Below are 18534 nucleotides of genomic sequence, written 5' to 3' on the forward strand. Positions count from 1 at the left end.
ATTACACTATTACTAATCTGATCACTTCTTCATTTCCACCACCTCCTAAAAAGGGGTGAGGTGGGGAGGGGGAAAGAAATGTTATGGGCAAAGACTGTGGAACAAGCAGAATCTGAAAATGTGTCTTTAGAATATTTCCTTAGCTTTCACTCTGAACATATGTAATTGAAACGCTAGCATTTACTCTGCAATGTGCCTTTCCGAATGTGCATGCAGGTAACACAATGAACTCAGCTTTCAGAATTTACAGGTGCCCTTCTTTTTATGCACCTATTGTAAGGGCTGATTTGAACGCCCAAGTCTGACAATTGAGCTCCTTACAGGATGTGTAGAGTGATGCAGAAGCTGTACCAGAACCTTGCCAGTGCATGATTGATTAACACTGTAGAATATTTGCTAACGCTCTGGGTTTGTCAAGGCTGAATGTCGCGCAAGGTTTGAGTACTCTGTTCCCCTCAGTCCCAAAGCTGTGTGGAGAAAGAGCTGCAAGAGGCACAGATACTGAAAGAGGAAGTTATTGCACCCAGGGCTTATGTTTAACTTTTAAAGGTAACAAACCCTCTTAACAAGTTTTCGCTAAGGACGAGGCTAGTGGTAACGGTGACTAAAGCCTCGTATACACAAAGCATCAGGAAAAAAGAGGATACGGTCATACACGTGAATGAATACCCAGTACCGCTGAGTCAGTTTCTCAACTTCAGCAGTGACCCAAAGAAGTCTTTACACTGCCAAGAGCTAACCTTGGATCTTCCTAGATGTAAGCAAGGGAATGGTCCTGCTATTGTGGGGAACTTTCCTGGTGTCTGCACTACCCCGGTGAGGTGGGTTAGCGAAAGGATCTGAGTCCTCACTCCCACTTCCTTTACCCAGAGGACTTGCCCTTGAGGACTCCCCTTCCACTCTCCTGTCTGGCAGAGACCTCGTAACCCCGACAAGGCTGGGCCCACGATTCCTGGGGGGCTCGACCCCCAACCTTCCTCTGGCCACCTAGGACGGGGCTAGGGTGTCCCCACTCTGGGGTACTCTCTCTGCACTGGGCGCTTCCCTGACCCACTGATCATTGCATACGATTTAAAGCAAATACAGTTTATTTAATCAGCAATTAATTTAAAAAAGAATAAGGAAAAATGGGAAAGGTGAAAGGAAAACACATCACCCCACTCCGTGGCAGGGAACATCACAAATCATGTCTCTGGAACGTCAGGGAAGTTCACAGTTGCTTCCTTGTAGGTCCCAGGCCCCTTCTCATGCCCTGGCTGTGCTGCAGGGATGCTGAGGGTCGGACACTTGCTCTGGTGGTGGCCACACATCTCCGGGCTTTGGGTGGTGGGATCCTTCCTCCCAGCGTCAGCCCCCCGTTGGGTTCAGATCCCCCTCCCATTCGGGCCTGCAGGGACCCTTGGCTGGGGGTGTCTTTCTGCTCTGGGCCCTTTGCTAGGGTCCCCCCTTGGCTGCCCCAGTGGCTCACCACACCTGGCTCTGTGGCTGCAGTCCTGCTCCCAGCACAGGGGCTGCTCTCCCTGGGCTGTGTCTCTGCCCCGCTGGCTGGCCTGCTCAGCTTGGGCCCCTGCTTTCTCCTTAGCTCGGCCCCACTCTGTCTGACCCAGGCAATTCCAGCTCATGGAGGAGGGGACGCCCCTGCCCCTCATTAGCCTGCCTGCCCTGTCATTCAGGCTGACCTGGAGCATTGGCCTTTCCCCACTGCCCCCGGGGACTGTCAGTCTCAGGGTCCTTGTTTCCCATCGACCCTTCCCCTTTTGGAACTGGGAGTTAGCAACCAAAACACCCCCACTGAATGTTAGTAAGGGGGCAACAGTCCCCTTACTTAGAGCAGAGGTGGACAAAGTATGGCCCATGGGCCACATCCGGCCCGCAGGACCGTCCTGCCTGGGCTTTGAGCTCCCGGCCGGGAGGCTAGCCCCCAGCCCCTCCCGCGCAGCCACGCCACCGTGCGGGCAGTGCTCTGGGCGGCGGGGTTGCGCGCTCCTGCAGGGCAGCGCAGCAGCGTGTCTGGCTCCGGCCGAGCGGCATGGCTGCCAGACATGCTGCTTTGAGAGGCATAATAAGGGGGCCAGGGCCAGGGGGTTGGATAAGGGATAGAGGGTCCTGGGGGGCAGACAGGGGACTTGGAGCAGGGGGTGGTTGGATGGGGTGGAGGTTCTGGGGGGGGCGGTCAGGGGATGGGGGATGGGGGGTTGGATAAGCGTGGGAGTCCTGGGGGGCCTGTCAGGGGGAGGGGGTGTGGATAGGTGTCAGGGCAGTCAGGGGACAGGGAGCGGGGGGAGGTTGGATAGGGGGTGGGTTCCCAGGGAGCAGTTAGGGTCAGGGGTGTGGATAGGGGTCAGGGGACAGGAAGGGTTGGATGGGGTGGCGTCCCAGGGGAGTGGTTAGGGTCAGGGGGGCCCTGGGAGGGGCCAGTCAGGGGACAAGGAGCTGGGGTGGGTGGGTGTTGGATGGGTCGGTGGTTCTGAGGGGGGTAGTCGGGGCAGGAAGTGTGAGGGGTCGGATGGGGGCGGGAGCCAGACTGTTTGGGGAGGCACAGCCTTCCCTACCTGGCCCTCCATCCAGTTTTGCACCCCCAATGTGGCCCTCGGGCCAAAAAGTTTGCCCACCCCGTCCTAGAGGCTCACAGATGTGCTATACCCCATACATGCATCTAACTGGTTGGCAAAAGACCAGCTAATGTTAGAGGGATATGAATAAAACCCAGGTTTTTGCAATTCCTGGCAATACTGCCTCAGCTGATGGTCCAACATAAGGTAAGCTGCAATAAATAGGGCCACAATGCATACCCTTATCCTTGGAGACGTTATGAGCAGCTCAGGTATATTTTTGCTGAGGAAGGGAACCCCCCTTCCCCCAGAGACAAACACATGCACTACCCTGGTTCATTTCCAAAAAAATTGCAAAGATTACTGGTTACTTAAAAGCCATTAAGCAAAACTAGGTTTCAGAGTAGCAGCCGTGTTAGTCTGTATTCGCAAAAAGAAAAGGAGGACTTGTGTCACCTTAGAGACTAACAAATTTATTTGAGCATAAGCTTTTGTGAGCTACAGCTCACTTCATCGGATGCATTATATACATTCATATGTGACTGGAACACAACACAGTAGAAACTCTGAGACAGAGATCTCCCAGTATACATTCAACCAAAGAGGAAGTGAGGCTGGTTTGGTTCCCCTTGCTTTATCCATGCTGATCAGCCACCCTTACAAACATCTAAACAAGCCTCTGTAATACTGCTTCTTTTTGCTGCATCGCTGGGATAGGGCTGGTGGCTCCTTCCCCTCAGCATTCAATCACAGGCTATTGTCCCTGCCACCTCTAAGCTCTTCCAATGGACTCTTTCCAAATGCTGCCTTGGCTGGCTCTTCTCCAGCTCCCTTTGGGGTCCCTTTCAGCACAGCTTCTGCCCTGGGCAGGCCTCAGAGACCACTCTCCATGACGGCTGCTCTCCTGGACCTAGCTCTGCCCATCTCCCTGAGCTAGGTCCAGGAGAGCAGCTGCCGTTCCCACAGGGCTGGGAGCAGCACAGATGTTCATTGGCTGCTCTCAACTCTGCTGGTATAAGCTGAATTGCAGAGGAAATGGACACACTGAATGCAGCATAAAAGATAACTTGGTTTTTACATCCAGGGTTTCATGTTTTCAGGTTATTGAGCTCCAGCCACAGCTGTGGAGGGACGGCCCACCCCACCCGCTGCTGTAAGAAATGACACACAGAAAGGTGGTTTATCACTAACAGTGCAGCTGTCAAAAATTAACAGTTCAAATAGATCCAGAGCAATGAATGAATTGACTCACGCCGGGGTGCGCTGGGCTGGTGCTGCAGTCTGGGAGCACCTTTGGTACCTCGCTCAGGCACCAGGCACATGAAAGGAAAACAAGCAAGCAACGTCACTGACTTGAAATTACAGCAACACTCGTGAAGCAAAGCCAACCCCAAATCTCTGTTGCGCCCTCTTTGGCCCTCCAGCATCGCTGGACTGGTCACCCTCAGAGAGCCAAGGTCACAGACTGGGGGGCAGGGGTGTTACTCTGGTTCCTCAGTGGGAGACTCAAGAGGATCGTTCACCTTAAAAACAGGCTTCTACTGACCAGCTCCACTCAGTCAGCCTCCCTCTGGAGCCACTGGGACCTGGGCCAAGCATGGGCTGCAGGATTGGGCCCACGTCACACAGCAGCGTGAAACGTACATGCTTTAAGGGCTAGATCCGAAGCTCATTGAAGTGATGAGTCCTTCCATTGCCTGGGACCAGGCCCCTGGCGTCTGTGTCTGCCGCCTTACTCAGGCCGAGTGACCCTTTGTCCTGAGAGTAACGCCATGGGTTTCATGGGGCTAGACCTGGGGTTAGGTACTGCTCGGCTGGTGTCGAGGGGGCAAGGTCAGGTTCTTTGTAGGTGATGTACTTGCCCTCCAGGAAGCGAGGAGTGTGCCAGCCTCTCCCTGGGAGGGGTGGGGGAAGGTACCACTGGCCTGGGAGGCAGAAAGCCTGGTGGAGGCCAGGCTTCTGCCATGGCCTAGCCCCCTCGGGTCATATGCGCATGTCTCCGGGATGGCGTTGGAGCAAACCACCAGGACTGCCACCAGCTGCTGCAGGAACCTCAGTCTTGTGAAGCTGTGTGTAAATAAACGCCTGGTCTCATGGGAGGCTAGTGTAAAGCTTTGCTTCAACTCCTGCCTGGCTGGCCTTCTGCCATGTGCACAGGCTTTCCTCTGCGCGAGAGCCGTGGCCGCCCCAGGGACAAACTGCAGCTGCTGTTTCCTTTCAGATATCCGCATCGCCAGAGCTGCTCGGGGCAGGAGCATTAACTTGGCGCTGTCTCACAGAGGACGCCAGGCCCTCAAGGCCGTTGGGATGGAAGAGCAGGTAGCCGCACAGCCTCCCTTGGGGGTTTTTAAGCGAATTGCCTGACGACCTTTCATCAAGCATAGGTTTCATTTCAGTTGCTGGCTGGCTGGGACGGCTCAAAGCCCTAGGGACAGGCCATAGCTGTGCTTCTCCCTTACATTGCCCGGGAGATGTTAACACACCAAAGCTGTCCACTGGCCAGGCCTCCTGAGATAATCCTCACTTCTCCTGCACACCTGGAGCTCCTCCACTGCAGGGCACGCGGCCAAGGTGCGGGCAGCCTGGCTGGGCGAGTCCCGTGTCCCCAGGAGCAGGCGTGCGCGGGGGCCATGCAGCTGGCGCTCTGCTGGCAGGCCAGGGGACCTAGAGAGAGAGAGCACCGGCTCTTCATGGCAGCTATCTGGGCCGAGAGCCCTCGGAGGAGTAAGAACGGGGGGAGGGCAAGTACGATGCAGTCAGTGGAAGCATCATCCCTAGTAAGCTAGGTGCGGGCAGGGGTGCCAGGGAGCAGAACAGTGGGGCTGATTTTCAGGTCTAGGCCCCAAGCCATCCAGGGATAAAGCTGAATTTTCCCATATATCCTCAGCCCAGGGCCTGCTGCAGAGGCCATGGAAATCAGAGCCTTTCCACAGACCTCACTGGGCTTTGGCTCAGGCCTGCAGCATGCCATGAGCTCTGCACAGCCCGCTTGAGTGCAAGCCCTGCCCCTGCCCGCGTGGGGTCTAACTGCAGCTGCTCAGGCTTGTGCCATTTCAGATCCGAGGGGAGAATAAAGCCCAGGTCATACACAGCTCGTACCCCAGTGCAGCTCCTTGGCTCAGATTCCCACACAGGCGCTGGGGGCTTTACAGACCTTTTCTGGCCAAACCAACTTGCCCGAGATTTTTATTAGAAGGAGCTGGCAGCTAATTGTCTCAATGAGATGCAGCAGTTTTGTAGTGTAGCATATCACACGTTGCCAGGGCCAGGTTAGGGATCCCTGACTCGCTGGGCTGGGCCTAGGCCCCATTGGACTTAGTGGGTTTCAGGGAGTCGCACACTGGCCCTTCAGCCTCGCTATTGGAGCTGAAGGTAATGGAAGTCTCTTCCCTTTTGATTTCAGATTGTGGCCAAAGGCATCCCCATGCGGGCCAGGAGGATACACACACCCACAGGAAAAAGATATTCCATCCCCTATGGAACAAAGAGCCAGGTATTTTCCTTCCACATATGCCCTGGGGGCAGGGGCCTTTGTTTACGTTCACTGGACCGGTGTTACAGCAATGTGTAATGTTCAGTGATCGCATCCAGCGTGTGTGGATGAAAGGATGTCCTGGGGAGTGAGTTAAGAGTAATTATGCACAAAACCTTCCTTATCCCCCTCTCTGCATTTTTCATTGCACCCAGTCTGGCTGGGGCTGTGCTCTGAGCCCTCAGGGAAGGGACTGTACGCCATTGGCACCATAATGGTGGAACAAAGTACATATTTTGGCTATTTTGCCTCTAATGCAAAAAATATCTTGTGGCTAAGGGACACTGTAATGTTTTTTGCAACCATAAAACACAAATATTTTAACTCCTCTGGGTCCTCACAAAAACTGTCCCAATGGTTTGATTCTCACAATCCAACTGTGTAAACATGGCCTCAATTCCCTATGCCTTGCAATCCCCCCTGGGGGCCCACCCCATTCCCATCTCCTCTCAGCCACCAGTCCTGACACCCAGTCTTTCTGCTCCACCACATTCTCCCTCCCTGCTTTCCCCATATGCAGTCTCCCTGCCTCACCCAGCATTCCCTTCCCCCAGCCCTGTTGCCCCCTCCTCTGCCCCCCCCATAGCAACAAGAGCACTGCTGGAAGACTGTGTCCAGTTCGGATTGAAAACTGGAGAAGGTTCAGAGCCTCAGCTCATGTGCTTACAGTTAAGGACCTGTGTCAGTGTTTGCAGGACTGCTGCCTATCACGGCATCCTCCAAATATTTTTTGCAAAAAATGCTTCAGAAATGCTCACTTCCTAAAACTGTTTCCCTGCAGTACATTCTCTCTGTGGACAGAGCAAATTTAAACAAAGAGCTGCTAACAGGTAAGTGTCCTGGCCTTTTTGGAGTGATCCTAGCTCCTTTTCACTTTGTCCTACCTAAGAGAATCTAGGGTCGGACCAAGAATTTAAAGTAGGGCTGTCAAGCGATTAAAAAAAATTAATCGTGATCAATAGCGCAATTAATCGTGCTGTTAAACAATAATAGAATACCATTTATTTAAATATTTTGGACGTTTTCTACATTTTCAAATATTACAAAAATTACAAAATATTACTTCAAAAACTACAGCACAAAATACAAAGTGTACAGTGCTCACTTTATATTTATTTTTATTACAACTATTTGCACTGTTAAAAAAACAAAAGAAATAGTATTTTTCAATTCACCTCATACATCTACTGTAGTGCAATCTCTTTATCATGAAAGTTGAACTTAGAAATGTAGAATTATATACAAAAAATAAGTGCACTCAAAAATAAAACAATGTAAAGCTTTAGAGCCTACAAGTCCACTCAGTCCTACTTCTTGTTCAGCCAATTGCTAAGACAAACAAGTTTGTGTACATTTACGGGAGATAATGCTGTAAACAAGAAGTGGGCAATGTCACCTAAAAGTGAGAGCAGGTGTTTGCATGGCACTGTTATAGCTGGCGTCACAAGATATTTACATGCCAGAAGCGCTAAAGATTCATATGTCCCTTCATGCTTCAACCACCATTCCAGAGGACTTGCTTCCATGCTGATGACGGGTTCTGCTCGATAAAGATCCAAAGCAGTGAGGCCTGACACATGTTCATTTTCATCATCTGAGTCAGATGCCACTAGCAGAAAGGTTGATTTTCCTTTTTGGTGGTTTGGGTTCTGTAGTTTCTGCATCGGAGTGTTGCTCTTTTAAGATTTCTGAAAGAATGCTTCCCACACCTCATCCCTCTCAGATTTTGAATGGCACTTCAGAGTCTTAAACTTTGGTTTGGGTGCTGTAGTGATCTTTAGAAATCTCACACTGGTACCTTCTTCGCGTTTTGTCAAATTTGCAGTGAAAGTGTTTTTAAAACAAACATGATCATCATCCGAGATTGCTATAACATGAAATATATGGCAGAATGCAGGTAAAACAGAGCAGGAGACATACAATTCTCCCCCAAGGTGTTCAGTCACAAATTTAATTAACATATTATTTTTTTAATGAGCGTCATCAGCATGGAAGCATGTCCTCTGGAATGGTGGTTGAAGCATGCAGGGACATATGAATCTTTAGCGCATCTGGCATGTAAATATCTTGCGATGCCAGCTATAACAGTGCCATGCGAACACCTGTTCTCACTTTTAGGTGACATTGCCCTCTTCTTGTTTACAGCATTAACTCCCATAAATGTAAACAAACTTGTTTGTCTTAATGATTGGCTGAACAAGACTTGTAGGCTCTAAACCTTTATATTGTTTTGTTTTTGAGCGCAATTATATAACCAAAAAATCTACATTTGTAAGTTGCACTTTAACGATAAAAAGAGATTGCATTACAGTATTTGTATGAGGTGAACTGAAAAATACTATTTCTTTTGTTTATTTTTACAATGCAAATATTTGTAATCTAAAATAATAATATAAAGTGAACACTGTATACTTTGTATTCTGTGTTGTAATTGAAATAAATACATTTGAAAATGTTGAAAAACATCCAAAAATATTTAATAAATTTCAATTGGTATTCTATTGTTTAACAGTGTGATTAAAACTGCGATTAATTGCAATTAATTGACAGTCCTAATTTAAAGGCTATGGTACTGTAGAGACATAATATAGATGCTTTCTGCATCAACTGAAGGGGTTTTTCCATCAATGTAGGCAATCCAGCTCCCCAGGCAGCAGTCGCTAGGTCAATAGATTAATTTTTCTGTCGAACTAGCCATGTCTACACAGGGCGGGGTGTGTGTGTGTGGGGAGTTAGTTTGGCTTAACTAGGGCACTCAGGGCTGTGAAGTTTTCACACCCCTGAGCTACATAGCTAGGTTGAGCTAAGTATTAAGTGGGTTAAGTTTCCATGGTTTCCTCTGGAAATGCTGCTCTGGTTCTCCAAGAGTTCTGGGTCTCTTCATGATAGTCAGAAGCCACTAACAGAGTCTACAAATACAGACTAACATGTAGCTTTTGAAGACACGTCTCGAATAATACTTAAAACTTATCTAGAGTGTTTTTTATCTGAAAGTAGAAAAGCATTTTATAAACATTAATCCCCCCAACACACCTCTATGGTAGGAAAATACTGTGCTCATTTGACAGAAGAACAAACTTGGACTAGAGAGAGTAAGGTCCAATGTTATAAAAGTTGCTACAAACTTTGGGGTGCCTCATTTTGGGGCTGCCTAATTGTCTCAAACTGGGTGCCAGAATTAGCAGGTCCTTCTGAACATTTGGCCCTGAATTATGTGGCCAGGCTCTCACTCCCAGTCTGTGGCCGCTGTGGAAGTCGGCTTTAGGATTTCAAACTCCCTGCGTTCTGGTCTGGCACCTAGAACACATTTTAAGGGAGAAACCAGCAGCAGCATTTAAAACAAAGTTTTATGTGATATGTAAATTTATTTTAAGGACTGATTTCCAAAGCACTAGCTCTGAGAGACAGCATCCTGATGCACATGGAAACTGAGCCCACAGATTAGACATTCATTGAAAAACAGCTGATATCACAGGGGATTTTGATGGTGGGTGATGTTGAAGATAGAGTGAGATAATTTGAACTGTTCCTAATTATCTGCTTTGTGTATAAATAAGGGGAAAGTTGACAGGAAAGCTAAATAACCCATCTCTTCAGTGTATTTGCATTCTACTGAATCCAACTGAACACTGAGTTTGGAATGCAACATGGAGTGATTTAACAACATTACTAGGAAAAAAGTCAGTACTTGCAGCATGTTACAAAGTAGTTAGTATCAGCCTTACAGCTGAGTGGCAACATTCTGCCCTTGGATGCATGCACATATCTCCCGTTGGCTGCTGGGGGGTCACAGAGGCCCAGTCTCTGTGATGATTCCTATACTGCAGGGATAGGAGTCATGGTAGTATCTGAAGATTACCATTGTCTCGGTGAACAAGAATATTTTGCCAGGATGTATTGCACTTAGTAAATACTTTTCACAAGTTTTAACCATAAAATCTCCCCCCCCCACTCCCCGCCCACAGAAGGAATCTAATTTGATCAAAGAGATGAAAAGGGCGCTCTCTGGGATAGTTGTGTGGGCTCGTTCAATCCATTACATTGAAACGTCTCTTCTTTTCACAGCTGCTGAGAAGTACCCCAACGCTAAGTTGTACTTTGGACACAAGCTGCTCCACTGCCACATTGAATCAGGGCTATTAACCTTACAAGGGTAATGCAGGCCCCATCCCTGAGAGTGCTCTCTTCATAGAGCTTTTGCCTAATAATTAATCAAAACAAACAACTGGGCAAGGCTGTTCTGAGCTGACCCTTGACGACAGGTTTGTGAAGACTCAGACATTGCAGCAGTTTTCATGAAGAGTTTAAAAGTGCCAAAGCAACTTTATCAGCAATGAGCCAGACACCTGGCTTTAGTTCTTTGTGCAAGTAACAAACATGCTTGTCTTGCCACCTTTAGTTTTCCATCCATGTCCAGTGTGACAAAGCTCTGTCCTTGCCTCCGTAGGTCCTGTGTTTCCTGGCGGGTTTCGCTAGCCTCAGAGGCTCACTGTGACCCTCCACGTAACCCTTTTCTCTCTAGAGATAAGGGTCACAGTCTACTGAGCCATTTTCATCATAAGCCAGCAAGGGAGGTGAGGAGAAGTTATCCTTCCTTGCACAGTCTCTGTTGTCTCCCAGTCTCAGTGATTAAACAGGGGGCAAAGGTGGGGGGGGGAGCCCGGGCCCACCCTCTACTCTGGGCTCCAGCCTAGACACCCTAATAGTATCAGCTGTGGTAGCTGACCTTTTAGAAACATGGCATGTAGAATTCCCTGGGCTACTTCCCCCACAGCAGCCCTCAATTCCTCAAGCTCCACTTCACCCTTACCTCAGGGCCTCCTTCCTTGTGCCTGATATGGTGTGTACTACTCAGCCTCTCCAACCGCGCAACTTCCTCCTACAGCTCCTGACATCCACACTCACCTGACTGACTGGGAGGCTTTTAACTAGTTTTAACCCCTGATTGGCTTCAGGTGTCCCAATCAACCTAGCCTTCTTCCTGCCTTCTGGAAAGTTCTTAATTGGCCCAGGTGTCTTAACTGACCTGGAGTAGCATCTATTTCACTTAACCTGGTACCAGGGATTTGTTTAGCCTGGAGCTAATATGTCTATCTCCCATTACTCTTCCATAGCCATCTGGCCTTGCCCCGTCACATATCCACCGCCCCCTGCTCAACACCATAGAGTTGTGCAACTTGGGACCCCAGGCAGTATGCTCGTGACAGAGGCATCAGCGTTGCCATGGTGGCATCCAGCCCTGTGCCATATGCGGAACTGGAATGGTTGGAGGGATAACAACCACCTGGTGACCCTTGCATTCTTTTCCTTATTCCACTGCTTCCACTGGAGGGGTGCATGGTCCATCACAAGAGTAAATTGCCGGCCTAAGAGGTAATAACACAGTGTCTCCATAGCCCATTTGACAGCAAGGCATTCTCTCTCAACTACTGCGTATTTCTGTTCTCTTAGGAGAAGCTTTCTGCTTAGGTAGAGGATCGGGTGTTCCTCTTCTCCCACCGTTTGCGACAGAACTGCTCCCAACTCCACCTCGGAAGCATCTATTTGTAAAATAAATTCCCTGTTAAAGTCTGGGGCTATAAGTACGGGGTCATTACAGAGGGCTGTCCGAAGTCTGTAAATGCCCCCTTTGCTGCGTCGGTCCACTTTACCATGTCTGGACCTTGGGCCTTCACCAGGTCTGTTAGGAGACTTGCCCTAGTGGTGAAGTCGGGAATAAACCGTCGGTAGTAGCCTACCACGCCTAGGAACGCAAGGACCTGCTTCTTTCAGGTCGGCCGGGGCCAGTTTTGAATTGCCTCTAGCTTATTCGTTTGGGGCTTCACTATGCCCGTTCCCACAATATATCCCAGGTACCTAGCCTCTGCTAGCCCTATGGCGCATTTAGCGGGATTAGCAGTGAGGCCAGCCCGCCTTAAGGTGCGCAGTACTGCCTCAACTTTCTCCAAGTGGGTTCCCCAGTCTGGCGTATGGATGATGACATCATCTAGGTATGCAGCTGCATAACTAGTATGGGGGCGCAGCAGCTTATCCATGAGGTGCAGGAATGTGGCTGGGGCCCCATGTAGCCCAAAAGGGAGGAATAGCCCATCTGGCTGTACTGGAATAGCCCATCCGGGCTGGAGAATGCTGTCTTTTCTTTAGCTTCTTTGGTCAGAGGAATCTGCCAGTACCCTTTTGTCAGATCCAGTGTAGTCAAGAATCGGGCACTACCCAGTCAGTCAACCAGTTCATCGATGCATGGTATGGGGTATGCATCAAACTGGGATATTTCATTCAGTTGGTGAAAGTCATTACAGAATCTCATAGAGAAAAGGAGTACTTGTGGCACCTTAGAGACTAACAAATTTATTAGAGCATAAGCTTTCGTGAGCTACAGCTCACTTCATCGGATGCATTTGGTGGAAAATACAGAGGGGAGATTGATATACACACACAGAGAACATGAAACAATGGGTTTATCATACACACTGTAAGGAGAGTGATCACTTAAGATAAGCCATCACCAGCAGCGGGGGGGGGGGGGGAAGGAGGAAAACCTTTCATGGTGACAAGCAAGGTAGGCTATTTCCAGCAGTTAACAAGAATATCTGAGGAACAGTGGGGGGTGGGGTGGGGGGGAGAAATAACATGGGGAAATAGTTTTACTTTGTGTAATGACTCATCCATTCCCAGTCTCTATTCAAGCCTAAGTTAATTGTATCCAGTTTGCAAATTAATTCCAATTCAGCAGTCTCTCATTGGAGTCTGTTTTTGAAGTTTTTTTGTTGAAAAATAGCCACTCTCAGGTTTGTAATCGAGTGACCAGAGAGATTGAAGTGTTCTCCAACTGGTTTTTGAATGTTATAATTCTTGACATCTGATTTGTGTCCATTTATTCTTTTACGTAGAGACTGTCCAGTTTGACCAATGTACTACATGCCACAAGGGGCCACAACAGTGGTTCCTGTAACCCACCCAGCAATATTGTTAATCTATCCAACTATACTCTTAGCCCAGCAGAAGAATCTGTCCTATCTCGGGGCCTCTCCTCTTCCCCTCCACCGCCACGAACATGATACAGTTTTGTGGTGACCTAGAATCCTAGTTTCGACATCTCCGACTCAAGGAATATTTCCAACACACCTCTGACCAACATATTAACCCACAGAGACCTTCCTACCAACACTACAAAAAGAAGGATTCTGGGTGGACTCCTCCTGAAGGTCGAAACAGCAGCCTGGACTTCTACATAGAGTGCTTCCGCCGACGTGCACGAGCTGAAATTGTGGAAAAGCAGCATCACTTGCCCCATAACCTCAGCCGTGCAGAACACAATGCCATCCACAGCCTCAGAAACAACTCTGACATCATAATCAAAAAGGCTGACAAAGGAGGTGCTGTCGTCATCATGAATAGGTTGGAGTATGAACAAGAGGCTACTAGGCATCTCTCCAACACCACTTTCTACAAGCCATTACCCTCTGATCCCACTGAGAGTTACCAAAAGAAACTACAGCATTTGCTCAAGAAACTCCCTGAAAAAGCACAAGAACAAATCCGCACAGACACACCCCTAGAACCCCGACCTGGGATATTCTATCTGCTACCCAAGATCCATACACCTGGAAATCCTGGACGCCCCATCATCTCAGGCATTGGCACCCTGACAGCAGGATTGTCTGTCTAAGTAGACTCCCTCCTCAGGCCCTACGTTACCAGCACTCCCAGCTGTCTTCGAGACACCACTGACTTCCTGATGAAACTACAATCCATTGGTGATTTTCCTAAAAACACACCATCCTAGCCACTATGGATGCAGAACCCTCTACACCGACATTCCACACAAAGATGGACTACAAGCCGTCAGGAACAGTATCCCCGATACTGTCACGGCTAACCTGGTGGCTGAACTTTGTGACTTTGTCTTCACCCATAACTATTTCACATTTGGGGACAATGTATACCTTCAAATCAGGAGCACTGCGATGGATACCCGCATGGCCCCACAGTATGCCAACATTTTTATGGCTGACTTAGAGCAACGCTTCCTCAGCTCTCGTCTCCTAATGCCCCTACTCTACTTGCGCTACATTGATGACATCTTCATCATCTGGACCCATGGAAAAGAAGCCCTTGAGGAATTCCACCATGATTTCAACAATTTCCATCCCACCATCAACCTCAGCCTGGACCAGTCCACACAAGAGATCCACTTCCTGGACACTATGGTGCTAATAAGCGATGGTCACATAAACACCACCCTATATCGGAAACCTACTGACCGCTATTCCTACCTACATGCCTCTAGCTTTCATCCAGATCATACCACTCGATCCATTGTCTACAGCCAAGCGCTACGATATAACCGCATTTGCTCCAACCCCTCAGACAGAGACAAACACCTACAAGATCTCTATCATGCATTCCTACAACTACAATACCCACCTGCTGAAGTGAAGAAACAGATTGACAGAGCCAGAAGAGTACCCAGAAGTCACCTACTACAGGACAGGCCCAACAAAGAAAATAACAGAACGCCACCAGCCATCACCTTCAGCCCCCAACTAAAACCTCTCCAACGCATCATCAAGGATCTACAACCTATCCTGAAGGACGACCCATCACTCTCACAGATCTTGGGAGACAGGCCAGTCCTTGCTTACAGACAGCCCCCCAATCTGAAGCAAATACTCACCAGCAACCACACACCACACAACAGAACCACTAACCCAGGAACCTATCCTTGCAACAAAGCCCGTTGCCAACTCTGTCCACATATCTATTCAGGGGACACCATCATAGGGCCTAATCACATCAGCCACACTATCAGAGGCTCGTTCACTTGCGCATCTACCAATGTGATATATGCCATCATGTGCCAGCAATGCCCCTCTGCCATGTACATTGGTCAAACTGGACAGTCTCTACGTAGAAGAATAAATGGACACAAATCAGACGTCAAGAATTATAACATTCAAAAACCAGTTGGAGAACACTTCAATCTCTCTGGTCACTCGATCACAGACCTAAGAGTGGCTATACTTCAACAAAAAAGCTTCAAAAACAGACTCCAACGAGAGACTGCTGAATTGGAATTAATTTGCAAACTGGATACAATTAACTTAGGCTTCAATAGAGACTGGGAATGGATGAGTCATTACACAAAGTAAAACTATTTCCCCATGTTACTTCTCCCCCCCCACCCCACCCCCCACTGTTCCTCAGATGTTCTGTTAACTGCTGGAAATAGCCTACCTTGCTTGTCACCATGAAAGATTTTCCTCCTTTTTCCCTCCCCGCTGCTGGTGATGGCTTATCTTAAGTGATCACTCTCCTTACAGTGTGTATGATAAACCCATTGTTTCATGTTCTCTGTGTGTGTATATCAATCTCCCCTCTGTATTTTCCACCAAATGCATCCGATGAAGTGAGCTGTAGCTCACGAAAGCTTATGCGCTAATAAATTTGTTAGTCTCTAAGGTGCCACAAGTACTCCTTTTCTTTTTGCGAATACAGACTAACACGACTGCTACTCTGAAACCTGACAGAATCTCATAGTACCGTCAGGTTTAGGCACTAGAACAATTGGACTGGATCACTGCCTGTAAGATTCTTCAATAACCGCTAATTCTAACATTTTCTTTACTTCAGCCTTGATTTCCTCTCTTGGCTACTGGGATTCGGTAGGGTCTCAATGTTACCTTGGCTCTGGGGATCGTGCGGATATGGTGATAGGTCTCAGTCGTCCGCCCTGGTTTTGTAGAGAACACATCTTGGTTGCGATTAATCATGTCGACTGCCTCGATCTTTTGGATCGGCGTCAAGTCGATGATATCCTCACTTGCTTGTGTAAGTTATCCTCTTGGGGAAGGGTCTCCTGCATGACTAAGAATGCCTCTCGATCATGCCAAGGTTTTAAAAGACTTATGTGGTAAATTTGCTCCGATTTCCAGCGGCCTGGCTGCCACACCTTATAGTTTACCTCTCGCATGGCTTCGATTATTTCGTAGGGTCCCTGCCACTGGGCCAACAGTTTACTTTCTGCTGTGGGCACCAGTACCATCACCCGATCCCCTGGTTGGAACCGTCGAAGCTTTGCTTGGTGTTTATAATGGGTTCATTGGATCTCCTGTGCTCTCTCCAAGTGTTCCCGTACAATGGGCGTAACTCGGGCTATCCGATCTCTCATCTGCAGTACATGCTCAACTATGTTCCTTCCGGGATTTGGATTCTCTTCCCAGGCTTCTCTGGCTATATCCAATATGCCCCGAGGGTGGCACCCATATAGTAGTTCAAATGGAGAGAAACCCATGGAGGCTTGCGGAACCTCCCTGATGGCGAACATGAGGTAAGGCAATAGGATATCCCAATCTTTCCCAACCCGGCTCGCCACTTTCCTGATCATGGCCTTGAGGGTCCTATTGAACCTTTCCACAGGGCCATCTGTTTGCGGGTGATATACAGAGGTCCGTAGGGCTTGTGCATGGAGCAATGAACAGAGATCTTTCATCAACTTGGACATGAAAGGTGTCCCTTGATCAGTCAATATCTCCTTGGGTAGCCCAACCCGGGCAAAGATCTGTACTAGCTCCTTAGCTATTGTCTTGGAAGCTGTGTTGCGCAGGGGAACAGCTTCCGGGTACCGGGTTGCATAGTCCAATACAACAAGCACATGTTGGTGGCCCTGAGCTGTCTTCACTAGGGGCCCTACCAGATCCATGGCTATCAGTTCGAAAGGAACCTCTACTATTGGAAGAGGTATCAAAGGAGCCCGCAAGTGCGGGCAAGGGCTATGTTGTAACTGACACTCTGGACAAGAGGTGCAGTATTGCCGGACATCTTCATGTACTCCTGGCCAGAAGAACCTCCGCAGGATCCGTGCCTGGGTTTTTTCTACCCCTAGATGTCCTCCAAACAGGTGACTGTGGGCGAGACTCAATATGGCTTTTTGATGTTTTCGTGGCACCAGAAGTTGTTGTATCTCTTGCTCCTGCATTTGCACCACGCGGTACAGGAGATCTTTCTTCACTATAAAGTAAGGTCCGGGACCCCGGACCTTCCCATCCACGGGTATCCCATTGATCTCATCCACCTCTTTCCTGGCGTTATCATATCTGGGGTCTTCCGCCTGGTCCCGCCCAAAAGTCTCTCTCCCGGGACTAACCTGCCCAAGCTCCCAGGGGCCGGCTTCTGCTTCTTCCAACAGCTCGCCGCCGTCATGGCTGGGGACAGCTTCTGGCTCACCTTCTGTGGTGGAAGTTTCTCTGTTGGCTGCTCGTGTCCATCTGCCTACTAGGGAGGTCTTCTGGCCCTGGGTCAGGATCGAGGTTCCCAAGGCCTTCACAGCCTTCCTCTCTTTTTTTGTCTTTTGGGTCTTTTGGGGGGCTGAGAACAGATCCTCAGAAATCTCAGCGAACATTAGGCATTGACATTCCCCTGGTGACAAGTCACTGTCCTCAGGGTCCCCACCTCCCTCCAGCCTCTCCGGGGGGAGTAAATTATCAAACGCTGGATAGTCCCTTTCAATGACTACAGGATATGGGAGTTTAGGAACTACGCCCACGGTCACCTCAATGGGGTTTCCCTGAACCTCTATCTCCACTGGGATGGTGGGGTAATGGCTCATGGCCCCATGCATGCACGTCACTGCTACGCATTTGGCTTGTAGCAGCTGACTATTTTTTACCAGCTTACCCGATATGAGCGTGATAGCACTCCCAGGGTCCACAAGCGCTGTAGTCTCTGCTCCATTTATCCTCACTGGCCTGGTGTAATTATGCGGGGCTAATACAACCCCCGCGAGGTGGACAAGGGAGCATGGGACCTCCCAATCCCCCCAAGTTACATTGCATAGGCTACTCGATGCTGGGACACTGTGTTGCTATGTGTCTCCACTCCCCACATGCATAACATCTATAATTGTTTTTAATCACTCCCCTATCCCGGGGGTTTAGTCCCGGGGCTCTCCCCACTCAGGCCAATCCCTTTCTTCTGGGATCCCCGCTGGTTTTTGGCCCCCTCCTTCTTCCACCTAGGACTCCCCGGGGGTTTGGCTGCCCAACCTTCCAGGGTTGGGGTTGGGTGCTTGCTTCGAAAGGGGCCTTCCTTGGGTAGTCGGGTCAGTTCCCTGGCTGTCATCCGTCTCTCTACCAGTGTGATCATCTCGTCGTACGTGGACGGATCGTTCTGGCCTACCCATTTGCGGAGATCTGGCAACAGTCCCCGCACGTAATGGTCTATGACCAGGGTCTCCAAAATCTCCTCCGGCCTGCACATCTCGGGCTGTAACCACTTCCGTGCGAGGTGTATGAGGTCGTATAGCTGGGACCTCGGGGGTTGTTCTCCTGGTATTTCCACTCATAGAACCTCTGGGCCCTTACCGCTGCCGTTACCCCTGATCGTGCTAGGATCTCTGCCTTCAGATGGATATAGTCAGTGGCATCCGTGGCAGGCAAGTCAAAGTAGGCC

The 18534-nt window shown here is 49.2% G+C and overlaps 1 protein-coding gene across 3 annotated transcripts in view; it reads left to right on the forward strand.

Moving 5' to 3' along the window:
- KMO (kynurenine 3-monooxygenase) overlaps window positions 1-18534 on the forward strand; it is a 53021-nt gene that overhangs the window by 7581 nt on the left and 26906 nt on the right. For 2 of the 3 annotated variants that reach the window (XM_043505824.1, XM_038421935.2), the window contains exons 3-6: window positions 4774-4871; window positions 5956-6045; window positions 6866-6914; window positions 10150-10237. In XM_043505824.1, coding sequence (XP_043361759.1) covers window positions 4774-4871; window positions 5956-6045; window positions 6866-6914; window positions 10150-10237 — 325 coding nt within the window. The remainder of the gene's footprint in view (window positions 1-4773; window positions 4872-5955; window positions 6046-6865; window positions 6915-10149; window positions 10238-18534) is intronic. The other variant, XM_043505823.1, reaches the window with a different exon arrangement.

This window comes from Dermochelys coriacea, chromosome 11 (assembly GCF_009764565.3).
Source record: "Dermochelys coriacea isolate rDerCor1 chromosome 11, rDerCor1.pri.v4, whole genome shotgun sequence".
Classification (NCBI taxonomy): Eukaryota; Metazoa; Chordata; order Testudines; family Dermochelyidae; genus Dermochelys; species Dermochelys coriacea.